This window comes from Castor canadensis, chromosome 14 (assembly GCF_047511655.1).
Source record: "Castor canadensis chromosome 14, mCasCan1.hap1v2, whole genome shotgun sequence".
NCBI classification, from domain to species: domain Eukaryota; kingdom Metazoa; phylum Chordata; class Mammalia; order Rodentia; family Castoridae; genus Castor; species Castor canadensis.
Window position 1 is genome coordinate 99,276,249 of NC_133399.1, and position 24,049 is coordinate 99,300,297.

Here is a 24,049-nt window from a genome sequence, read left to right on the forward strand (position 1 = left end):
ATAATATGCATATAAAATCACAGGAAATACAGAATACTGCCTTTCAATACATTCCTATTGTAATCAATCAGATCGTTCTAATCAGTTAAGATTCAAGTCTGCTATTTCAGGGAACTTCAGTTCACAGTAATAATGTATAGATCCGTATTTATTTAAAATGCATTTTCACCTATGTCTATATTTCCTTTAGAACACGAGTCAGTTTGAAGCTTTTGTCGGTGGGTTTTAATACAGTCAGTGGCAGCGGAAGCTGATGAGCTCGTGTGCACAGGGCTGGGTGGAAACCGTGCGCAGGGCTTCCGCACTCCTCCTCTGCGTGAACACCGCATTCTCACCAGAGCCGGGGTTCCTTCCCTTCCCTCCCATGGAAAGCAAACCTAGAGTCTGGGTAAAAGTGACATCGATTCTGGTCGGAGGAGATCATTTCAAATGCAGTTATTTTTCCATTGGTCATGCGTCCAGATTACCGAACTCCCCCCACCGGGGAGGTCATTCATTCATCTTTGCAGCATGGAGCAAAGCACTTTCTAAATACGAATTTTTCAATGCTTGTTAGAGAAACCAGTGAAGAAAGGCGACCCACCCCCCAAAGTGGCCGGATTTCGCTAGCATAAAAAAAGCTGCAGAGGGAACGCGCACAGCTAGGCCAGGAGGCTTTGGCCGCGCGCGCCAGGCCGAGCTTGCTCCCGCGCAGCCTCGCAGCCTGCAGGTCTGGTTCAGGCCAGGGGTGAGGGGCACCCGGAGCCACAGACCCCAGGCCCAAGGGCTTCCCCACGCCCTCCGAAGATTGCGCGAGGCCGGGAGAGATCGCAAAAGCGAACGCAGAGTGCGCATGCTCCTGGCCTGCCCCGCGACCCGCCGCAGTCCGCCAGCGTGAAAGTCCACTTCTCCAGCGTTTCTAGGTGACGCTAGAGAGCCCGGACACAAACAGCTTCCCTGAAGCGGAGGCGGCTGAGCGCCGACTGACCCGTGGCTGCTCGCAAGGCCCGGAACAGATTTGGAGCCAGTCCATGCGCCTGCGCGCTCCGGACATGCGCAGTGGCCTCCCGCGGCGGGGCCGGCGGCAGCGGCAGTGTCGAGACTCTGCCGGAAGGTCCTGGTGTTTGAGCTGTAGGCTCTTAGCTCCTGGGTCATGTCGGCCCAGGGAGACTGCGAGTTCCTGGTGAAGCGAGCCCGGGCGCTGGTGCCCCAGGACCTGTGGGCAGCTAAGGCCTGGCTGATCACGGCTCGCAGCCTTTACCCGGCCGACTTCAACATCCAGGTGAGGTCAAGCCCCCGCGGAGGTGTGAGCCGCGCTCTGCGCCCGGGGCGCCCTGGCGCTTGGCCGGGTCACCGTCCCCTTCCCCGCAAAGCTCCCCTTCTCCCCTGTGCACCTTTCACCTGCCTCCCCCTGCGCCTGGAGAGGCAGGGAGCCCATTTTAGAGGTCGGTTGGTCCGTGGAAGTGTGTTTTGTGGCAGTACAGTGTCAACACTAGGAAAAGGCCCCTCTCTGGTTCATTCATCACAGTGGCAGGTATTTATCCAGCGCCCGCTACTTAGACGACGCTGTGTCACCTAGTCCTGGGAGCCTCACTGGGGTGGGCGCAGGGTCCTGCTCCTCTGGCGAGGCTACCGAGCTGGCCTTGTGTCGCCAGGCGGTACGTGGCGCTCAGGCCTGCCTTCCCCGGGAGCTATCAGTGAAGGATGCTGGCGGGGAGCTGGAGCTGGAGCTGGAGCTGGAGCAGCCCGGGCGGAGGGTGGTGACACACCTGCTGTATGTTGCAGCATGAGATGTACACCATCGAGTGCAATGCAGAGAGGACGGCCACCGCGGGAAGGCTGCTGTATGACATGTGAGTGGCTGTGTGCCTGACACCTGGGACCACTGTCGTGGAAGTGGGGATTGGGGAGGATCTTCAAGTTCATGCACATCCTTACTACCAAAGCTTACTTAACCACGAAGCCAGGCCTTCCCTCACTTGCTGGAATGCCTTCTGTGGGGAAGTGTTTTTATTCTAATGTTTTATCCTTGCTAAAACTTCTGTCCAGTATTTTATTCATTGCTAACTTTCAAACCGTACTTAGTTGGTAGAGAATAAAAATTGAATGGCCCTGTCAAACTCAGTCGGAGTTTTTTCTGTGTCTGTACTTCTGTGCATAATACATACATACATACTTTTTTAGGGGAAAAGGTTACAAAAGTGAGGTCATGCCAGCTTGGCTTCTTTTACCCAGTGTGATGGACCTGCTCCCTGTCACTGTAAGGTCCAGCTCATTCTTTCTGATGCCTGTGTAGCATTTCAGAGCCATGCATTTCTTTGTGGACATTTAGATAGTTTCCAGTTATTTAGAATTATGTTGAGAATGTCAGTAAGTTTGTAACTGTACTTTGGTGTTTTCTGTGGCAGGGGACTCTAAAACATATGTCTTAATAGTTAATAGCTAACAGGGTATGTACATTTTAAGTTTGATCCACTATAAATAATTCTTCTAGAATTATAAATTGTCCTAATTTGTATTTCCACCAGTGGTGTAGGAGAGTACACCTTACCAAAATTGGATGAGTCTGTCTCTCAGTTTCTTTCTCTCTTTCTCTCCCCCCCACTTCTTTGAAACAGTCTCACTATGTTGTCCGGACTGTTCTTGAACATGTGAACTCAAATGATCCTCCTGCCTTAGTCTCCTGAGTAACAGGGACTATAGGTTTGTGCCACCATGCCTGGCTTATCAGTCTCTTTTTAGTATTTGCCACTGGGAAAAACTGCCGTCTTGGTATTTTGTTTTTAAAATTTGTATTACTCATGCTGTTAATAAGATTGAGTATCATTTCAAGTTTTTCTACAGCTGATTTGTGGTCTATGATTTGCTTCTGTCCATTTTTTCCTTTTAGATATTTGTTTTGTCCTTGTTGATTTTTAGGAATTTTTTTTTTTTTAAGAAAAAATGAAGGATTTGTTAGGACACTGCTTAAAGTGAACCAAGGAGTACTGTTGCTGCTCTGATAAGGGGTTAGGGGCAGGCTTTTATGGGGTTCTTTGGACTTTGCTGATTGGCTATCTAGAAGTTCTTTATATACTGAGGTTGTCTTTTCACTTACAAGAACTTCTAAAGACTGTGAGTACTCTCATTTTTCTAAGCTTTTTGGATCTTTATTTTGGGATTTTTTTTGGACATAGCTAAACATTTACTTAAAGAAAATGGTTTTCTTCAAATGCTAATATTCTTATTTTCTTTTGGATACTGTATAGGATCTAACATTTTAATTTAATGTATTCATTTTAAAAATAGGTTTGTGAATTTCCCAGACCAGCCAGAGGTATGGAGAGAAATCAGCATTATTACATCAGCGTTAAGAAATGATTCACAGGATAAACAAACCCAATTTTTTAGAAGTAAGTGTGGAGTAGAGCTGGGAATGGTGGTGTAAACCCAGCACTCAGGAGGCTGAAGCAAGAGAATCTTAAGTTCAAGGCCAGCCTGGGCTATGTAGCTACATAGGGAGACCCTGTCTCAAAACAAACAAAAAACCCATACAATATATGTATGTGTATACATACATACATATATACAATTTTCTTTTTTTTGGCAGTACTGGGGTTTGAACTCAGGGCCTCCTGTTTGTTCCTGAGCCATACATACCCCAAGCCCCTTTTGCTTTAGTTTATTTTTCAGATAAGTTCTGGTTCTTTTGCCCAGGGCCAAACTTGGACCAAATCCTCCTAACTTCTGCCTCCCAAGTAGGTGGGATTAGAGGTGTATAGCACCATGCCTGGCCCTGGAGTAATCTTAAGGGTATATAAAATACCATTTCTGGAATGCCACATCATATACGGAAGTTTTACTGAAAAGTAACACCTGTGGAATTGGTACCCACACATGTTTTATTCTTAGCCATTAAAGTCTGTAATGATATCATTCCATCTCTTGAACATTTACTTAGAGCCCTTTAAGCTTGCGCAATGCCTGTGGATCTGTTAGATCATGGGATTGAATATTTTTTACATGTTACAGTAACCAGAAAGCATTGATATATGATCTCCACAAAAGAAACTTTTCATGATTTGTAACCTTTTTCTTTAAGCTTCTGTGTTGGTTGCTGTAGCTAATAAAAGGTTTCAAATTGTGGATGAAATAGAAAGTAGATGACTTAGGTCATTTCCACTTCACACTCATGCTCTTATCTCACCACGCAGCAACAAGCACTGTTGTGGCTGTTCACACTCCATCCTTGTCTTCTGGATCCATAGGACCTCCAACGGTTTTATGATTATTCAGCAGCTATCCTGTGGCACCAGGTACTCTGGAATTCACAAGCCTGCTGGATTGTGGGTTGTAGGTGAAACCTGACCACAGCGATTGTTTACTATTCTGTTAGCATTTTTGGACCAGTGCTTTTTTTTTGGTTTTTTGTTTTTCTGAAAGAACACTTAAAGGTGAAATGTGTTGTGTACAGGTTTATTTGAGACTCTTCCGGGTCGGGTCCAGTGTGAAATGTTACTAAAGGTCACAGAACAATGTTTCAGGACATTGGAACGATCAGAAATGCTGCTGCTGCTGCTGAGGCGGTTTCCTGAGACGGTGGTGCAGCATGGGGTAAGGCAGATGCTCTCCTTCTTCTTAAGGAAAATAAATTGGCGATCATCAGATCAGTCAGTATGGCTAGGAGCTACGGTGTGCATTATACTAAAGCAGAGATTCTCAGACATCGAATGACATGGGATGTAAATCAAGAGATTCTTAGTAAAGCTGAAAGGTCATCATGTTATCAAACATTAATTACACATTTCCAGGAGAAGTTGCCCTATCAGTGTAAAAAAAAACATCAAAGTCTAACCGTAGTATTTATTTGCAATCTGTATAGTGAAAAATCATCTTTTCCCATTGCATTTGACATGTGCTTGAATTTAAATGAGAGTCATAGTTTATGGTCCTCTGTGGACTCTGGACATTTCCCTCTGTTCCTGCCTCTTCCCTACATCTGTGGTAATTACTGAGTGTGATGTGCAGGCACTGGTAAGTACTAGGTATCTCTTAAAGAAGTCAAGTCTTAACTGTTCAGTAACATGCCTTCACCACTGAGTACTCAGGGTGCAAACAGTTCAGTCTTCTCATTCAAACTCAATTTCACATCTTTCCCAGGCTATTTTTCTGGTTTCTGGCCCCATTCAGCCTTTTTTTGTACATTCTTCTGTTAGTTTCCCTAGGAAGCTAGAAATGGGGTAACCACCAAAATTCTCTCACAGTTCTAGAAGTTGAAAGCCCAAAAGCAAGGTGCTGGCTGGGTCTCCTTCCCCTGAAGGCTCCAGGGAAGACCTCTTCCTTCCTTCTGGTGGTTATTCCTTGAACAGCAAGCTGCATCACCCCAGTTTCTGCCTCCGTGGTCACATGGCCTTTTTTCCTGTGTGTCTTTTCATGGCCTTCTTACAAGGACACCGGTTGTTGGCTTTCAGGCCTACACTAATCCAGTACTGCCTCATCTTATCTACAATGGCACTATTTTCTGCCTTCCCCTTCCTTTTCCCATCCCCCTTCTCTCCCTTCCCCAAAGGGATTGAACCACGGCCTTGTATATGCTATATAAGTACTCCATCACTTAGCCTTATCCCCAGTCTTTTTCTAAAGTTTTCTTTTGAGACAGGGTCTAGCTAAAGTTGTTCAGGCTGACCTTGAACTCACTAAGTTACCCAGGCAGGCCTCAAAAATGTGATCCTGCTGCCAGAGCCTCCCAAGTAGCTGAGATTGCAGGTGTGTATTACCATGACTGCTAAGACATTATTTTCTTTTTTTGCCAGTACTGAGGTTTGACTCAGGGTTTGGCACTTGCTAGGCAGGTGCTCTACCACTTGGGCCTTGTCCCCAACCCATTTTGCTTTAGTTATTTTTCAGATAGGATCTTGTTGTTTGACCAGGCTGTCCTGGGACTATGATTCTCCTATTTATGCCTTCCCTGTAGCTGGGATCACTGATGTGCACCACCAGTGTTTGAGATGAGGTCTCAAGAACTTTTTGCCCAGGCTGGTTTCCAACTTCGATCCTCCTAATCTCTGCCTCCCAGGTCATTGGGATTATAGGCGTGTTCACTATTTTTGGTAGACGCTATATAGCTATGTATCTCATAATGATATTTTGATCAATAGTGAATTGCATATATGACAGTAGTCCCATAAGATTGTGTCGCCTAGTGACTACACTAGTGATCTTAGTGTGTGAAAGTTCACTCTGATGTTCAAAAAATGACAGTTGCCAAAGATGTATTTCTCAGACTGTATCCCTGTTGTTAAGTGACACTTGGCTGTGTGAAATCGCATTCTGAACTTCTGAGTGCTTATGAATTAGACCGGCATTATTCAAGCCAGTACAGCCCCTGACCACTACAGTGACTTCCAACCTGTGTAGTTAAACCTCTCGCACTGCTCCACCCCTACTGTATCGCTTCCCTGTGTGGTTACCAGATGATAATATAAACATCTTGATGAATTTCAGCAAGGAACTTTCTACTGTACTAGGGCCTAAGTGACGGAAACACTTTACAACTCAGGTGTTTCTCTCTCACCTTTCCCAAATTGTGTACTGTAATCTTGAAAATAAAATTTGCCCATCTCATAGATCTTGATACAGAGAATGAAGTCAGTTCCACATTTCTTAGAAAGTCTCTCTACCAGTGTTACCATTTCAACTCAGGTTCCCCTGCTCCACTGGAGATTCTGTAAACACTTTCTGAGCCTGTGAGTTCAAAGTGGTCAGGTGGACAGGTGAATTTGGCTTTCTGGGCTGTGTTGCTGTTGCATTCTTATGTCTTAAAGACTAGTGAGATTGTTTTTCTCAGAGAAGTTTGACTGTACAAACTGTGCAATAAATAAAAGAATACCGCATTTCTTCATGTAGTTCTAACATCTTAACACATTTAAGTGATTAACTTTATTTTGACACAGGTTGGCCTTGGGGAGGCACTGTTAGAAGCTGAAACCATTGAAGAACAAGAATCTCCTGTTAACTGCTTTAGAAAATTATTTGGTAAGAAAAATTGAATTTTATATTACCTTCTTGTGATAAGTAAAATATGCCAGGTAAGTACCATTCAGGGATAAGATCATTTGTAGAGAGCAAAGGAGTTCTTTGTATTATGGGATTTAAAATGTTACTCACTTTTTCAATCCTGAAAACATTTTAAACAGCTTGGAAACTTTTATTATGTAGTATTTGATACCTCTGAAAGAATACGTATAGCCGTATAAGTTAGTAGGAAGCACATTAGCAAACATCTGTGTCTATGGTCCAGTGTAGCCCTTTACACAAATACCCAGTTTGCTTTGTGTTTCCTTGCTGCCTCCTTCCACAGATGTCTCTTTGCATAGCACTTTTTAAATAAATGTGTCATAAGGGATTTTTCCCGCTGTGTATTTTAGATGCTATGTCAAGTGAACTCTAAAATGAATTGTGCTTTGCCCAAACCCTAAGGTACACAACCTGATTCGTTTTTTTAATTTTTTCCATTGAACAGTTTGTGATGTCCTTCCTCTAATAATCAACAACCATGATGTTCGATTGCCTGCCAATTTGTTATACAAATACTTGAACAAAGCAGCTGAATTTTATATCAACTATGTCACTAGGTCTACTCAAATAGAAAGTCAGCATCAAGGTAAGTGGAACATGATGCAGCTTTATTTACACAGATGCTAGTAATATTGTAAGGTGAGAAATCTCCTATCATTCTGATTATTCTTCTCAAGGTGCATGCCAGTCTGATAGTTTCTCTAAAAGGTGACATGTAGACAAAATTGATGAGACTTTTCTGGACCCCTTTACACCCCTCGATTGAACAGAGTAGTCACTTACCTGAAGCGTTAGTGCACTACATTTCATACAAATACCACAGCTCAAAATTCACTCTTGTTTAGACCCGTGGCCAGTTGTGTGTCCTTGAACATGTGTATAGTCACACATTGCTTAATGATGGAAATACATTCCAAAAAATGTGTTGTTAGGTTACATCATTGTGAGCACATCATAGAATGCAGTTATGCAAACCTAGCACAGCCTGCTACACACCCAGGCTGTGTAGTTTAGCCAATTGCTCTTGGGTGTAAAGCTGCACAGCACATTAATGTACTGACTGCTGTGGGCAGTTGTAGCACCATGGCAAGCATTTAATATAGAAAAGTGCAGTAAAGATACATTATACACAACAAGAAATGATGTATCTATTTAAAGCACTGGCCTTGAACACAGCCTGCAGATTGGAGGTTGCTATTGGTGAATCGGAGTGAGGGGTCAGTGAATTCGAGGGCTGGGATGGTGCTGTCCTCTGCAGTGGGCTTTATAGACACTGCAGACTCAGGCTAACTAAGTTTTGGAAAAATGTTTTCTTTCTTCAGTAATAAATTAACCTCTTTAAACTTTTTGATTCTTTTTTTAATATCTTAAAACATTGTGAGCTGTACAAAAATATTTTTGTTCTTTAAATCTTTATAAACTTTTTCCTATTAAATCTTTTTAAACTCTTGTTAAAAAATACAACACAAACACACACATTAGCTGTGGCCTACATAAAGCAGGATCATCAGTATCTCTGTCCTTCAGCCTCCCCTGTCCTTCATCCTGTCCCACTGGAAGGTCTTCTGGGGCCATATCTGCACAGAGCTATCACCTACTACGATGAGAATGCTGCATTCTTCTGAAACACCTCCTAGAGACCCACCTGAGGCCCACCTGAGGCTCTTTTACAAGAGATGTCGGTTTTGTTCTTTTTTTTTCTTTTTATAAATACATCCGTGGTGATTTGCTTAGTTTGGTTCTTTTTTTCATCATAGGTTTTCTTGTAAGCAGAAATTGCACCATGATACTATGATACCTCTGCATTAGAGAACACCTCTGGTTGTTCCTGTCCATGTTTTCAAACTGTAGGGAGTTTGTTGAACTCTGCCAAAGCTTCTTTCAGTCCCTTCACTGAATTTTCTTGGGAGTTCTTCTTTTTTATGTTCCTGTACCTTCCTTTTCTCTTGCCTCCTCTTCAACTGTGTGTTCACTAGGTGATAGGACTGTTTCAGCTCCATGATTATCTATGGGATCCATTGTATAAGCAGTCCAGCATTGATGGAGATGTGCCCTGCATGACTGTGATGTGTGGGGTCTGTGCTCTTCTTTTCAACGAGGAGTCAAACTTCTTTCTCTATCAAGTACCTCATAGATAGTAAGTTGTGATGTTAATTGTACACTTTTTTTCTCACATCTCAGGTGCCCAAGATACATCTGATTTAATGTCGCCTAGCAAACGTAGCTCTCAGAAGTACATAAAAGAAGGGCTTACTGAAAAATCATCCCAGATTGTGGACCCCTGGGAGAGATTGTTTAAGATCTTGAATGTTGTTGGAATGCGATGTGAGTGGCAGATGGATAAAGGAAGACGGTAATAAATAGCTTATTTCTAGAGTCACCTGTCAGTGTTTTGATTGAATAATCCCCTCATTAAAACACATATACACTTATGCATAACCATGTGTTACAGCGTTCTCTTTGGGCAAATTTTGTAATAATATTTATGCAGAATTTATGGCTTTATTAAAAGATTCCCAACTGAACTCTTAAGGTGGTATTGAGTTTGAAGCTCACTGTGGTGGTTCAGAAAAAAATGAAGTTACCTGGCTTGTTTCTGTCTTGAAATATTAGCATATTTCAAAAGGAAAATTGCCACTCATATTTAAATAATAAAGAATAATTTAAATATGAGTAGATACTTCTCAAAAGAAGCTCAGATGGCTGACAAATACATGAAACAATACTTACCTTCATTAGCCATCAGTGAAATGTAAATCAACCAATGAGAAACCATCTCATCCCAGTGAGAATACCCGTTATCAAATAGACAAGAAATAACATCCTGTAAGAATGTAGAGCAAAGGGAGCATGTGTTCACTGTTGATGGACATGCCAATGAATGCAGCCACCATGGAGAATGGTATGGAGGAAGAACTACCTCATGATCCAGCTCTCCCTTTTCTAGATATACATCCAGTGAAAATGATAGCATAGCAAAGAGACACCTGTAGCTTCACAATAGCCAAGATAGGGAATCAACTAACTAGCTGCCCATTAGTGGAAGAAAGAATAAAGAAATTGTGGTATATAGACACAATGGAATATTATCTGGCCATAAGAAGAATGATACCCTATTATTTGTGGCAAAGTGAAGGGAACTGGTAAACATTATGTTAAATGAAATAAGTTCTGCAGAAAGACAGTCCACATGCTCTTTCTCATACGTGAATGTTAGTGTTTTTAGACCCTTTGCTGACAAGCCTGGATAGTTGAAATTAAGTTTTATAATTGTGTGTCTTTCAGAAGCTATGGTGATATATTGCATAGAATGAAGGACCTCTGCAGATACATGAACAACTTTGATAATGAAGCTCACGCCAAGTATAAAAACCAAGTAGTGTATTCCACTATGCTGGTCTTCTTTAAGAATGCATTCCAGTATGTCAACAGCATACAGCCATCTCTCTTCCAAGGTGGGTTAACTAACTGTGGAGTAGTCCAAGGTTCTTGTGTAGTGGGGCGTTGAGGACAAAAATGTTTGCTTTCACTGTTGCTGCTGTGTCCAAACCTGGGGTGTTTCTAGTGCTCTGATTCAGTTGCATGGAAGGTGGTAATTGTTATGTAAAAATGTTTTTATTAAAAATTCCTGTATCAAAGGTTATCGTGGTACTGAACCTAAATACATATATCAGGTGCTGCTATTTTGAAAAAACAGCTGATGTAGCAAGGTATTAAAGTAGATCTTCTGAAGACAGATTTCTTTAGACTATACATTTGACATGTACACATAAATAATGTGGAGGTATATCCTAGAAAGCTTGAAAAATAGCAATAAGAGGGTGAAACCACCCATAATCCTTTCAATTATAGTTTTTCATATTTTTGTATTTTGTTTGGAATGTATAACCATCATGTGTATAATTTTATAGTCTTGTTTTTTATTAATTTTATGAGTCATGGTCACTGTTAAAAAATTTCAGATGCAGAAGAACAAATACAAATACTTTATCTCAACACTAACAGAGAATATTTAATAACAATTTGGAGGCTGGACATGGTGGTGCATGCCTGTAACTCTAGTGCTTAGGAGACTGAGGCAGGAGATTTGTGAGCTGGAGGCCAGCCTGGGCTACATAGTGAGACCCTGTTGCTGTATATCTGTGTGGTCTTCTTCCTATATGTGTATTCCTAATTGGTATCTTATGTTTAGTTAGCTTTATTTTTCTATGGCAGTTGAACAAACTTCCCACTGATAATTAAGTATTCTTTGTCTTGCTGCATTTTTAATGTTGGTATTTTCTCCTATCCATAGGTCCTAATGCCCCAAACCAAGTTCCCCTGGTCCTTCTTGAAGATGTGTCAAACGTATATGGTGACGTAGAAATTGACCGTAATAAACACATACATAAAAAGAGGAAATTAGCTGAAGGGAGAGAAAAACCCATGGTAATCCTTTCAGATTTAATTATTAATACATTACATGTTGTTTGTGGTCTTCCTAGAAAAAAAATCTTTGTAAAATGTGATCTTGAAATTAAATTATTCAGTATAATTACTGTATAAGTGAGTAGATCTCACTGGAGGCAGTTTTGCCCCTAGGGGACATGGCAATGTCTGGAGATATTTTTAATGTTATATATAACCTGTGTTCTTGGTGGGTAGGAACTGCTAATTACTATCAAGTGGGTAGAGGCCCAGGATTGTCCTGGGCACACATGTACAAGGCAACCCAAAGACCAGTAGTGACAGATGTGTGTTACTACCCAGGTTTTTTTTTTTTTAACTTACAACTTGTTCTTTATTTATTTTTAACACATTATTTTCATTTTATATTTTATGTAAGTTTTAATATATTTTACATATCAATATAGTAATATATTACTGGGTTTTTTTGCCTTTTTTTCCTCTTTATTCATATATTCATATGCACATACATTGTTTGTGCCATTTCTCCCCCCTCTCCCTCCCAACCCCCCTCAATTTCAGGCAGAACCTGTTTTGCCCTTTTCTCCAATTTTGTTGAAGAGAAGACAAAAGCAATAATAAGAAAGACAAAGCATTTTTGCTAATTGAGATAAGGATAGCTATACAGAGAGATTCCTAGCATTGTTTCCATGCACAAGTGTATTGCAACCCAAATTGATTCATCTCTACCTGACCTCTTCACTACTTCCCAGTCACCTTCCCATATTGACCTCTGTAAATTTAAGGTTACTGTAGTAGCGCCTCTGTAGTGGGCACATCAAACACTTTCAAGTTTCGGGTTCCTATCCCCATTCCTCCTGTATGTGCTCTCCCCTTAGTGTGTGACCCAAGTCCAACAACATTACTGCTTTTGTCCTAGATCTGAAGTCCACTTATGAGGGAGAACTTATGAATTTTGGTCTTCTGAGCCTGACTAACCTTGCTCAGGATAATGTTCTCGAGTTCCATCCAGCCATCTACTTGAGAATGATAAGATTTCATTCTTCTTCATGGCTGAGTAAAATTCCATTCTGTATAGATCCCACATTTTCTTGATCCATTTGTCAGTGGTGGGGCATCTTGGCTGTTTCAATAACTTGGCTATTGCGAATAGCACTGGAATAAACATGGGTGTGCAGGTGCCTCTGGATAACCTGAGTCACATTCCTTTGGGTATATCCCTAGGAGTGGTATTGCTGGATCATATGGCAGATCTATGTTTAGATTTTTTAAGAAGCCTCCATATTGTTTTCCAGAGCAGTTGCACTAGTTTGCATTCCCACCAGCAGTGTATGGGGGTTCATTTTTCCCCACATCCTCGCAAACACCTGTTGGTGGTGGTGTTTTTGATGATAACTGTTCTAACGGGTGAGTGGAATCTTAGTGTGGTTTTGATTTGCATTTCCTTTTATGGCCAGAGATGATGAGCATTTTTTCATGTTTTTTGGCCATTTGAATTTCTTCTTTTGAGAAAGTTCTGTTTAGTTCAGTTGCCCATTTCTTTATTGGTTCATAGATTTTGGGGGAGTTAAGTTTTTTGCGGTACCTGTATATTCTGGTTATCAGTCCTTTGTCTGATGTGTAGCTGGCAAATGTTTTCTCCCACTCTGTGGGTGGTCTCTTCAGTTTAGAGACCATTTCTTTGGTTATGCAGAAGCTTTTTAATTTTATGAAGTCCCATTTGTCCATTCTTTCTCTTCGTTGCTGAGCTGCTGGGATTCTGTTGAGGAAGTCCTTGCCTATACCTATTGCTTCCAAAGTATTCCCTGTACTTTCCTGTACTAATTCATAGTTTTGGGTCTGATATTAAGGTCCTTGATCCATTTTGAGTTGATACTAGTACAGGGTGATAGACTTGGATCTAGTTTCAGTTTTTGTAGGTGGATAATCACTTTTCCCAACAATATTTGTGGAAGAGGCTGTCTTTTCTCCATTGAATATTTTTAGTGCCTTTGTCAAAAATCAGGTGGGCATTGCTATGTGGATTCATATCCGGGTCCTCTATTCTGTTCTACTGGTCTTCATATCTGTTTTTGTGCCAGTACCATGCTGTTTTTATTGCTATTGCTTGGTAGTATAGTTTGAAGTCAGGTATTGTGATACCTCTAGCATTGCTCTTTTTGCTGAGTGTTGCCTTGGCTATTCACGGTCTCTTGTGATTCCAAAGGAATTTTAGGGTAGATTTTTCAGTCTCTGTGATGAATGTCATTGGGATTTTGCTGGGAATTGCACTAAACATGTAGATTGCTTTTGATAGTATAGCCATTTTTACTATGTTGATTCTACCGATCCATGAGCACAGGAGATCTTTCCATCTTCTATAGTCTTCCTCCATCTCTTTCTTCAGGGGTTTGTAGTTCTCCTTGTAGAGGTCATTCACATCCGTTATTAAGTTTACTCCTAGGTATTTGATTTTTTTTTTGAGGCTATTGTAAATGGAATTGTTTCCATATATTCCTTCTCAGTTTGTTGTTGGTGGTGTATAGAAAAGCTAATGATTTTTGTAAGTTGCTTTTGTATCCTGCCACCTTGCTGTAACTGTTTCTGGTGCCTAGGAGGTTTTGGGTAGAGTGTTCTGGGTCTTTAAGGTATAGGATCATATTGTCTGCATATAGGGATATTTTGACAGTTTCTTTACCTATTTGTATTCCTTTTATTCCTTCTTCTTGCCTAATTGCTCTGGCTAAGAATTCCAGTACTATGTTGAATAGGAGTGGAGATAGTGGGCACCCTTGTCTTGTTCCTGATTTTAGGGGAAATGGTTTCAGTTTTTCACCATTAACTATGATGTTGGCTATAGGTTTGTCATATATAGCCTTTACAATGTTGAGGTACATTCCTTCTATTCCTAGTTTTCTTAGAGCTTTTATCATGAAGTGGTGTTGGATCATATCGAAGGCTTTTTCTGCATCTATTCAGATGATCAAGTGGTTTTTGTCTTTGTTTCTGTTAATGTGCTATATTACATTTATAGATTTTCGTATGTTAAACCACCCCTGCATCCCTGGGATAAAGCCTACTTGGTCATAGTGAATAATCTTTTTGATGTGTTGTTGAATTCGGTTTGCCATTATTTTATTGAGGATTTTTGCATCAATGTTCATTAAGGTGATTGGCCTGTAGTTCTCTTTTTTGGAGGTATCTTTGTCTGGTTTTGGGGTAAGTGTAATACTGGCTTCATAAAATGAGTTAGGCAGTTTTCCTTCCCTTTCTATTTCAGGAACAGTTTAAGGAGAGTTGGCATTAGTTCTTTTTTAATGGTCTGATAGAATTCAGCTGAGAATCCATCAGGTCCTGGACTTCTCTTTTTTGGGAAACTATTGCTGCTTCAATTTCATTTCATGTTATACATCTATTTAGGTAATTAATGTTCTCTTGGTTCTATTTTGTGTGGTCATAAGTATCTAGAAATTTGTCCATTTCTTCAAGATTTTCAAATTTATTGAAATATAGGTTCTCAAAGTAGTCTCTGATGAGTCCCTGGATTTCCTTGATGTTTGTTGTAATCTCCCCTTTTGCATTTCTGATTTTACTTATTTGGTTTTTTTTCTCTCCTCATTTTAGTCAGGTTTGTTACTGGTCTGTCAATCTTGTTTATTTTTTCAAAGAACCAGCTTTTTGTTTCATTGATTCTTTGTATGGTTTATTTATTTATTTTTTTTGGTTTCTATTTCATCAATTTCAGCCCTTGTTTTTATTATTTCTCTCCTTCTGGTTGTTTTGGGTTTTACTTGTTCTTGTTTTTCTAGGAGTTTGAGATTTAGCATTAGGTCATTGATTTGAGATCTTTCTGTCCTTTTAATAGATGCACTCATGGCTATAAACTTCCCTCTTAGGACTGCCTTGGCTGTGCCCCATAGGTTCTAGTAGGTTGTGTTTTCATTTTTATTAACTTCCAAGAACCTTTTAATTTGCTCTTTTATTTCATCTATGACCCACTGATCATTGAGCAATGTGTTGTTCAGCTTCCAATTGTTTGCTTGTTTTCTACTGTTGTTTTTATTGTTGAGTTCTAGTTATAATGCATTGTGATGAGACTGTATGCAGGGGATTATTTCTGTTTTCTTATACTTGCTGAGGCTTGCTTTGTGCCCTAAGATATGATCAATTTTGGAGAAAGTTCCATGGGCTGCTGAGAAGAATGTATATTGTGCAAAAGTTGGATGAAATAGTCTGTAGACATCAGCTAGGTCCATTTGATCTATGGTGTGATTTAGTTTTAGAATTTCTTTGTTGATTTTTTGTTTGTTTTTTTTTCTTCTGTCTTTCAGAGGCAGCTGCTTGGTCAGCTCCTCCCTCAGTGGGGTGTGACAGTTTAAGTTTTATGTTGTCCTCAGGTTCTGGAGATCAGCTCTGTAGCCCACCAACTCTCCTGCTTTGGAGTTGGGTTTTTGCTGTGTTGGTTTACTGGGGGCTTGTTTCTTTGCCTTGCCCCCTTTCTGTGGGGCAAGGTCAATGATCCTTTAGCCAGCCCCCTGCTGTCAGCATGTTGTGATGGTTTGCTAATTATTTTTCAATTTTGGAGTGTCGTTTGACTTTGGATGTTTCTCACTAGCTCAGGAGATGAGCTTTGTGGACTGCTGCCTACTCTATTCAAGGCAGCAGTTTATCACCTGCCCACTGTTGGCCCTTCTGCCTTTCCAGCCTTTGTTTACTGAAAGTTCGAGCAGATTTCAGCTCCTTGCTCCTCCCTCCTTCTTCAGTGCACTTTCTACAACTCCTTCCCTCTGCTGTGTGTTAGTTTTCAGTTCCTTGTTTATTGTTCGGGTTTTTTTTTTTTCAGGGGGTGATGTCAGTCTGCCCAGAGGGCTATACTGGTTTATCCTAGGGGTGGCTGTGGGAATACTGCATGGCACTTGTGGCTCGCCTGTTGGTCTGCCGAGTGCCTCCCAAGCAGGTTTAGAATGAGCATCTGGCGGCACAGCAGCCCTTCTGTTTCTCAGTGTAACATGCCGTGGAGAAGCTTTCCACAGGCTAGGGGTTCAGGATATTGAAGTTTTGATTCTTGCTGCTCTATTTCTGCCAAGTGTGGCTCCAGTGTCTCAGCAAGATATTTGATCACAGAGCTCATGCTCTCTGCTTCTGTGCCCTAGTTGCAATCTTGGATCTCTTCTTATCCAGATTTTGACTGAATGGTTAAGTTTACAAACAAAGCCAGACTCAGGAGTGGGCACTATGGCCTCAGAATGGAAAGGGTGGGTGTCCAGGATAGCCTGACCCTTATGCAAAACAAGAAGGCCTTCAAGAGAGCAGTGTTGAAATCCACCTGGAAGGATATAGAACATTTTGCCACTTGGCATTGGGAGGCAGATTTTGTTGAAAGAGGACAGTTTGTGCAAAGGTATAAAGGGACAAGTATGTGAAGAACTATCAGCCTCCTAACCTCGTCAGGTAGCAAGCCTGCGCAGGACAGGTTTCCTTTCTTACAGTACAGTCCTTAGTGTGTCACGTGAAAGTGGAGATGCCATCAGTTCAGGAGATGCTCCACTTTTCCTGTAGGTGGACAGGTAGTAAACATTTCCAGCTATGTAGTCCATATGGTCTTTATTGCTCTGTTTCAGCCCTGTTGTTTAAGTGTAAAAGCATCTATGGACAATGTGTAAGCAAGTAGCATGGCCGTATTCTAATAATATGTTATTTACAAAAATGGGATTTGGCCTGCAGGTCATTGTGTAATCCCTGCTCTAGCTGAAGTGCCCAATGGGAGCCAGAATGTGCACCCACTTTTTTGTCCTTTCTCCTCCCCTACTTCAGTGCCTACACTCCCTCTTCCTTAGTCTTCAGTAGTGCATTTTAGAGGACCCTGGGCACACAGAGATGTCCCTTAAGATCTGATTCCTTTGACATCTATAGGGTGTAGTGTTAGGGGGTAGGTTGGCACCAGGGAGACAAGATGTTGTGAAAGCTTGTGAGGTTGTTGATCCTTTGATAAACTAATTTATTTCCTCCCAGAAATGCTCACATGGACTTCTGCAAATTACTTCATGGTTGGCAGAAGCTTTGAAGCCCCAGGTTGAGGAAGTGCTTGCTGGGCACTTTCAGATGCCCCTTGTCTATTCGTTCCTTCTTTCCTGACATTCACAGGCTGGGTAAATCTTGTTAGTGCCCCTCCTAGCATATCTGGTGCTTTACACCAAGACCTGGGATACCCCTTTCTTCCACGTAGGTAGGAGGTGGTGTATTACTAATTCTGAGTAAAAGTTGTGATGTGTCTCCATATGGTTCAACATACACAGTGTAGCCCCAGTCCATCCATTTCTCTCCTTCCTCACCCCTCCCTCCCTGTCAGGCCATCACAGTCTCTTTCCTATGTAGTCACCCTTGCTCCCAACCTCCTTCTGTACCTGGCAAGCAAAGAGATCTTTTGAAACACGAATTAGACATCACTGATGGCCAAGTATTGCTGAGCAGGCCCTTCCACGCTGCAGACACTGTGGCCTCTGCACGCCTCTCACAGTCTGATCCCGGCCTCCCCTCCTGCCTCTGCCATGTCCAAACTCTGCTGCTGGAGTGCTTTTCCCTCAGATCTCTTCCAGACTGCGTCTTTGTCACTCAGTTCCAATCCCAGTGCTTCTCCCCTGAAGACCCATCTAATGGAGCTGCTCAGTGCTCTTACCACTATTTTAACTCTCTGCACAGCCCTTATTGCTGTCTACTTTTTTGTAGTTTATGTATTGTGGGTTTCCTGTCTGTGTCCCTTCACTAAAGTACAAGCTCCAGGGCACCAGGAACTGGGTCTGTCCTGTCTGTCACTGTGCCCTGGACATCTGAACAGTGCCTGAACAGTCCTTGTGAAAGGGTGAACTCCCAAAGGTCCTGCTTGGGCTTGGTGTCCAGGCTGTGGGTGGCTGCAGAAACCTGCTAGGCCTCTGTTTTTGCTTCTGGTTTTCCTCCCTATCCAATGCTTATCTGGCAGGCCCTATACTCATATCCTGGCCTTTCAACCAGTCTGGGATTTCTATCCACTTTTTTCATTCCTTAAACTGATTTCATCCTGGTTTTTGTCCCATCTTGCAGTCTGCCCCCACCCCATGCGGATCCAGCCAGGTCTGTCCTGTCATAGCAGAAGACCACCCTATAGTGAGCTTAGCTCACAGATGGGCCTTGCTTTACTCAAGTATATATATTTAAGTATATATATATATATATTTTTTTTTTTTTTTTTTTTTTTTTTTTTTAAATAACCTACATTTAAAATTAGAAGCTTAGCATTTCTCCTAACAGTCCAGATTTCTGACTCATCTACCATGGGAATATGTGACAGCGCTCACACCTAATGGTGGCCAACACTGGAGCTGGGTGGTGGCTGCCCATATTAGATAGGCACATGGTCTCCACCCAGCCTAATTCACTGGCTCATGACATGCCAGATGACTGGAGCAGAATGAAGGTCCTATCCTGTAGGCAACCTCTTTCCCCACCTGGTGCACATATGTGTGTTCCCTGTAGGTGGAACCCTTGCTTCCAACCTCCCCTCACAGCTTCAGAAGGGATTTGTGCATTTCAAAATGGGTTTGTTACATTTTTACAAACTTTTTGGAACTCCACACTCTTCTCCCCCACACGGGGTTCTTTCATAAATTCCCGATCTCACTTAGAGGCAGAAGTGTTTCCTACACATTGCAGCACTAATGACATACTATTGATGACAGGATATGGATGGGATTAGATTGTCACTGCTTGACCAGGAGCAGGACCTGGTGAAGTAGAATGCCCGACAGATCGGCTTTGACTATGCAAGGGTGCCTGTCATTCCTGAGGGGGGCAGTGGAGGAAGGGATAGCGGGAGGATATTAATCTCTTGAAAATGAGGGAGAAAGAACGGTGGAGGAAGAGTGGTGCTAAAAGCAAGCCACCTTTTACATGGGACTCACGTAGGGAATGGAGCTTTTACCTAAAACATCTCCACGTATTTTAAACTGATTTTAGTGGAGCAAAAGTGTAGGAATAATTGAAGTTGGGTTATTGCACTAGTAGAATGACCTAGGTGGGATACAAGATTCAAGACATTCTCAGCAAGATAAAACTCAGTGGAGGGAGGCACTGCTTTGCCCTGACTGCATTTTAGCAGCATGGGTGTCCATGTCCAGTGACACTTGTAACAGTGGCCTTTCTCTGCAGCACTCTCTTTTCTTTGACTTTATATGATTCGAGATGAAGAGCAAGAAAAGTAAAACACAGAGGCCATTGCTAGATAAGCACAGACAGTTGCCTTCTCTTTGCCCTGGGGGGAGTAGAGCTAACGAGGGGTGGCCTTGCAAAAAGGAGTAATGGTTGGCAAGCAGAAGTCCACTGCCCATCGCTTCTCTGACAGAATGTCATGGGGAGCCCAGCCCTTAAATGTATTCCATAACATGACAAATACTGTTTGGAAGGGAATTAAATATTGAAGGGAAAAAAGTAAACTGTAAGATACCTAAGCTGTAACTCTCAATGTAAGAATCTAATTTGGAGCTTTTACAAAAAAGATTTTTTTTTAATTATTGGAAAATAAGACTTTATCATCAGAAAACTAGAATGTATGCAGACGTAAAGATGCAAATTGTATATTTTCAAAGCTAAATTGTTAAATTTTGAAAAATTATATTTTTTAATTACATAATATTCTTTTAAAAAAATTTGTGATACTAACTAGAGATTGAACTCAATCTCTAGTCACTTTCTTGTTTCTAGTTTTTTAGATACAACCTCGTCTCGCTAACTTTGACAGGGCTTGCCTCAAACTGTGGTCTTCCTACCTCTACCTTCCAAGTAGCTGGATTACGGCATATACCACCATGTCTGCCTCATGTAATATTCTTTGATATAAAATTAAAAATTCATAGTAGGCAGAATTAGCAGCAGTAAATAAAATAACTTCACAGTAGTGGCAGTAGTTGACTCTGCTTATAACTTGGAATCAAGTGTGTTCTTCCCATTCTTTAAGCAGAGTTCAGATGATGAAGAATGTTCCGCAAAAGGAAGAAATCGCCACATTGTAGTCAATAAAGCAGAGCTCACTAACTCCATTGAAGTGTTAGAAAGCTTTAAGTTGGCCAGGGAGAGCTGGGAGTTGCTCTATTCCCTAGAATTCCTTGACAAAGGTAAGAGTGTCCCTGTTGTTTTGTGTAGCTTAACTTTTTGTATAAAATCATTATGCCACTGGCAGTGTCTTCTCTTCTGCTAACTAGATTGATCTTAGGCGTTTTCACATCCCCCTGACCTCCTGGCACCTATTGTGGGTTATACTGTAACCAGCTTAGGCTGGAGTTTGAGGGGGAGTTTTTGGTCCTTTTTAATAAATTTGTACTTGGTTCTTGTGGGTGTTGTTTTTAGTTGTTCTTTCCCACTGCATTGGGTCTTCCTCAAGCTACCTGTGCCTAAGCTTACAACACGCATTGCAGTTTTTATTTGCATCAGCTTCATTGCCTGGAAAACTGAAAATTCAAAAGCTATAGAAAGCCTATTTTCTTTTGAGTTTAGACTTAACATAGAATTTTATCTGCATACTATTTAAACTAGTAGGGCTTTTACTATTACTTAGAAATCATAGCTCTTTGCTGACCAGTGCCTTTTAACTAGATTTTGGAATCAAGGCTTATTACTTTCCCTTTAGCCAGCAGATATTCATTCCCTAGCCGCCTGTCACAGGACAAGACAGAGCCAAGATATGTTAATCAGTGTAGCATCTTTGCTGCATCTAGAATTATGAACGTGTATATGACTTTTTTGGAAGAAAGTTTTCCTTTAGTTATAAATTGACCTTTTAAAAACTGAATAAAACCACTTAGTAGTGTTTTTGTGTGTTTATTGCTTTAAGTGGGTGAAAATGAAGTAGGACCTTTTCTGGGGAGGTTGAGGCAGCCTGGGGCACATAGCAAGATCCTGTCTTAAAAAAGAAAAAGATAAAATGTAATAATAGGTGAAAAACACAGTTCTCAGCACATGGTCTGTGCTTGTAAATGTTGGTGCCCAAAAGAAATACTGCTCGTGTATTAGTGATAAGTGTTATGTTCTGACTTTACTATCTAAAGCTACTATATGTCTTTTGGTAATTTGTCTCTGTGCTCTTTTGCTGAGTTTGCTTTGTTTTCTGCTCTCATATTTTTGGTGAATTTGCTTTTGAATTCTCACTCAGAGTTTACAAGAATTTGTGTGGCATGGAAGACGGACACTTGGCTGTGGTTAAGAATCTTCCTCGCCGATATGGTCATCTACCAGGTAGAGTGATGTACACTTTAGGTCCCCATGTGTGCTGAATGATGATTGCTGCAAACATGGGCCAGGTCTTCACTTTCACCTCAGAATACCTCCAAAATGACAAGATCATACCTTATATGGTGCTTTTGGTATATTTGGTCACATACCCATGCAAAAGTGAGATGTTTTCATAGAAGGTGAGACGTTCTCACCCTCCTTCCCTCTGCTCTGGTGGAGTCCTGCCCTACCACATGGTTTGCCAGCTTCTTAGGCCTAGATTGGGAACGTAGATCACTCTATGAGATGCTGAGACAGGTTGCTGCTTCATCCTCCATAAAGGAGAAAGGGTGTTCACAGCAGAGTAATTCTACAGAAATGGTCATCCACTGTGTACCTTATCAGAGAGCTTGTGTTGCTTTAATCCAGGGAAGAAAAATCTTTGTACAATTGGCCCTCCATACATATTTAGGCTCCACATCCATAGACTGAACCAACTGGAATTAAATACTTGAAAATAAAAATAGGTGTGCTGACCATGTGCAGACTTACTTTGTTTCAGTCCCTGAATGGTGCAGTGTGGCTGTTTCTGTGGCACTTACACTGTTTTATGTATCATGAGTAATCCAGAGGTGACATAAAGCATACAGGAGGATGTGTGTCGTTACATGCAAATCCTGCACCACTTTATATTAGGGACTTGAGCATCTACCTCCCCCCCACCCAGCCCCCGGGGTCCTGGAACCAGTCCTGAGGATTGCCAGGGATAGCTGTTCTTACGGAGTATTTCCATAGAGAATCTCGTCTGGCTTTAACTAAGTGAGTCTCCTTTTTCCTCCTCAGGTGGTCATACACAGCTACCTTACTTGTAGTGGCTTACTGGTTGCTTATTAAACTATGGAAGATTTTTTGGGGTGTTTTTGTTTGCTTGTTTTAAATGGCAGTGTTTTTCCCCTCTTTCTAAGGGTCAATACAAAAAGGCCATAGCCAGCCTGCATCATTTAGCAGCTCTCCAGGGATCACTTTCTCAGCCACAGATCATGGGACAGGGGACTTTGGAGCACCAGCGGGCACTCATCCAACTGGCAACCTGTCACTTTGCTCTTGGGGAGTACAGAGTGAGTACTGCACACCTTGAATGGAGCTGCAAGGTGCTCCAGACTAGCCCAGGAGCTCTCTTTCCTAGAATGGCTTTAAAATCAGTGCTGATTTGCTTGAATTTGACCTATTTTGCCAAGATGTATTATTTAATTTGCTGGAGAAAATCACAATGGTACTGTTTCCCTTAATTTTTTGTTTACTATAACTGTCCTGAAATTAGGTTTCGGTACTTTTCACATTTTCTTTTCATTTTACCATTTTAATGGAAGATAATTTTTAAAATTTCTTGCCAGGAATATCTTTAAAGTATAATTCATTCATTCCTTTTGCAGACTTAAAAGATAGCACAAATTTACCCACACAGATTGATTGATCTGTCTGTCTATCTATGTGTATCTCAGTCATCTAGTATTAGATACATAGAGCACTACTGCTCTTCACTGTTGTAAGGACCATAAAATAAACTTGTAGATTTGAGGGAGGGTGGGATTCAAATTCTGTGCCTAGTGCTTGCTAGACTAGGCATGCCCTAGCCATTTTTACTTTAGGTTATTTCTCAGATAGGATCTTGATTTTTTTGCTAGCCTAGGACCATAATCCTCCTATCTATGCCTCCCAGATAGCTGGGATCACAGATGTGCACACCACACCTGCCTATTGGTTGAGATTGGGTCTCATGAACTTTTTTTTGCCCAGGCTGACCTCAAACTACAATCCTCTTGATTTCTGTTCCCAAGTAGCTAGGATGACAGGTGTGAGTCACCACACCTGCTCTAAACTTGTAGATTTTGTTAGGCTAAGTAGACTCATTTCCTTTGAGGGCTTCGGTTTCTACCTCTGAGCTGATCACTCGTAGGTCTACATTGCAGTGTCTGGCTTATCTGACTTCTGCAATCTTATCCTGTCTCCAACCTAACTCAATATCCCCAGGTGTGAGTTTCCTGAGTTCTTGGCTATCTCAGTCTGCTTAGGCTGCTATGAAAACACCACAGAATAACTGGCACTAAACAGCAGAAGTTCATTTCTCATAGTTCTGGAGACTGAGAAGTCTAAGATCAAGGTGTAGGCAAATTCAGTGTCTGCACTTTCTCAAAAGAAGAAATTCAAATGGCCAGAAAACACATGAAAAAATGCTCACCATCTCTAGCAATAAAGGAAATGCAAATTAAAACCACACTAAGATTCCACCTCACCCCTGTTAGAATAGCCATCATCAGCAACACCACCAACAACAGGTGTTGGTGAGGATGCGGGGAAAAAGGAACCCTCTTACACTGTTGGTGGGAATGTA

General features: G+C 41.5%; 1 protein-coding gene across 11 annotated transcripts in view; it reads left to right on the forward strand.

The window, feature by feature from the left end:
* Positions 1 to 846: 846 nt before the first annotated feature.
* Ints10 (integrator complex subunit 10) overlaps positions 847 to 24,049 on the forward strand; it is a 37,101-nt gene continuing 13,898 nt past the window's right edge. For 2 of the 11 annotated variants that reach the window (XR_012441562.1, XM_074055114.1), the window contains exons 1-12: positions 847 to 1,261; positions 1,765 to 1,832; positions 3,268 to 3,371; positions 4,433 to 4,572; positions 6,912 to 6,993; positions 7,481 to 7,621; positions 9,217 to 9,388; positions 10,321 to 10,490; positions 11,330 to 11,463; positions 20,408 to 20,564; positions 21,599 to 21,681; positions 22,623 to 22,775. Coding sequence is in view for 10 of the 11 variants with exons in the window: in XM_074055114.1 (XP_073911215.1) it covers positions 1,133 to 1,261; positions 1,765 to 1,832; positions 3,268 to 3,371; positions 4,433 to 4,572; positions 6,912 to 6,993; positions 7,481 to 7,621; positions 9,217 to 9,388; positions 10,321 to 10,490; positions 11,330 to 11,463; positions 20,408 to 20,564; positions 21,599 to 21,681; positions 22,623 to 22,775 (1,533 nt within the window). In the remaining variant the exon portion in view is untranslated. Of the gene's footprint in view, positions 1,262 to 1,758; positions 1,833 to 3,267; positions 3,372 to 4,432; positions 4,573 to 6,911; positions 6,994 to 7,480; positions 7,622 to 9,216; positions 9,389 to 10,320; positions 10,491 to 11,329; positions 11,464 to 20,407; positions 20,565 to 21,598; positions 21,682 to 22,622; positions 22,776 to 24,049 lie in introns of those variants that run through there. The other 9 variants (XM_074055116.1, XM_074055117.1, XM_074055115.1 and 6 more) reach the window with 8 other exon arrangements.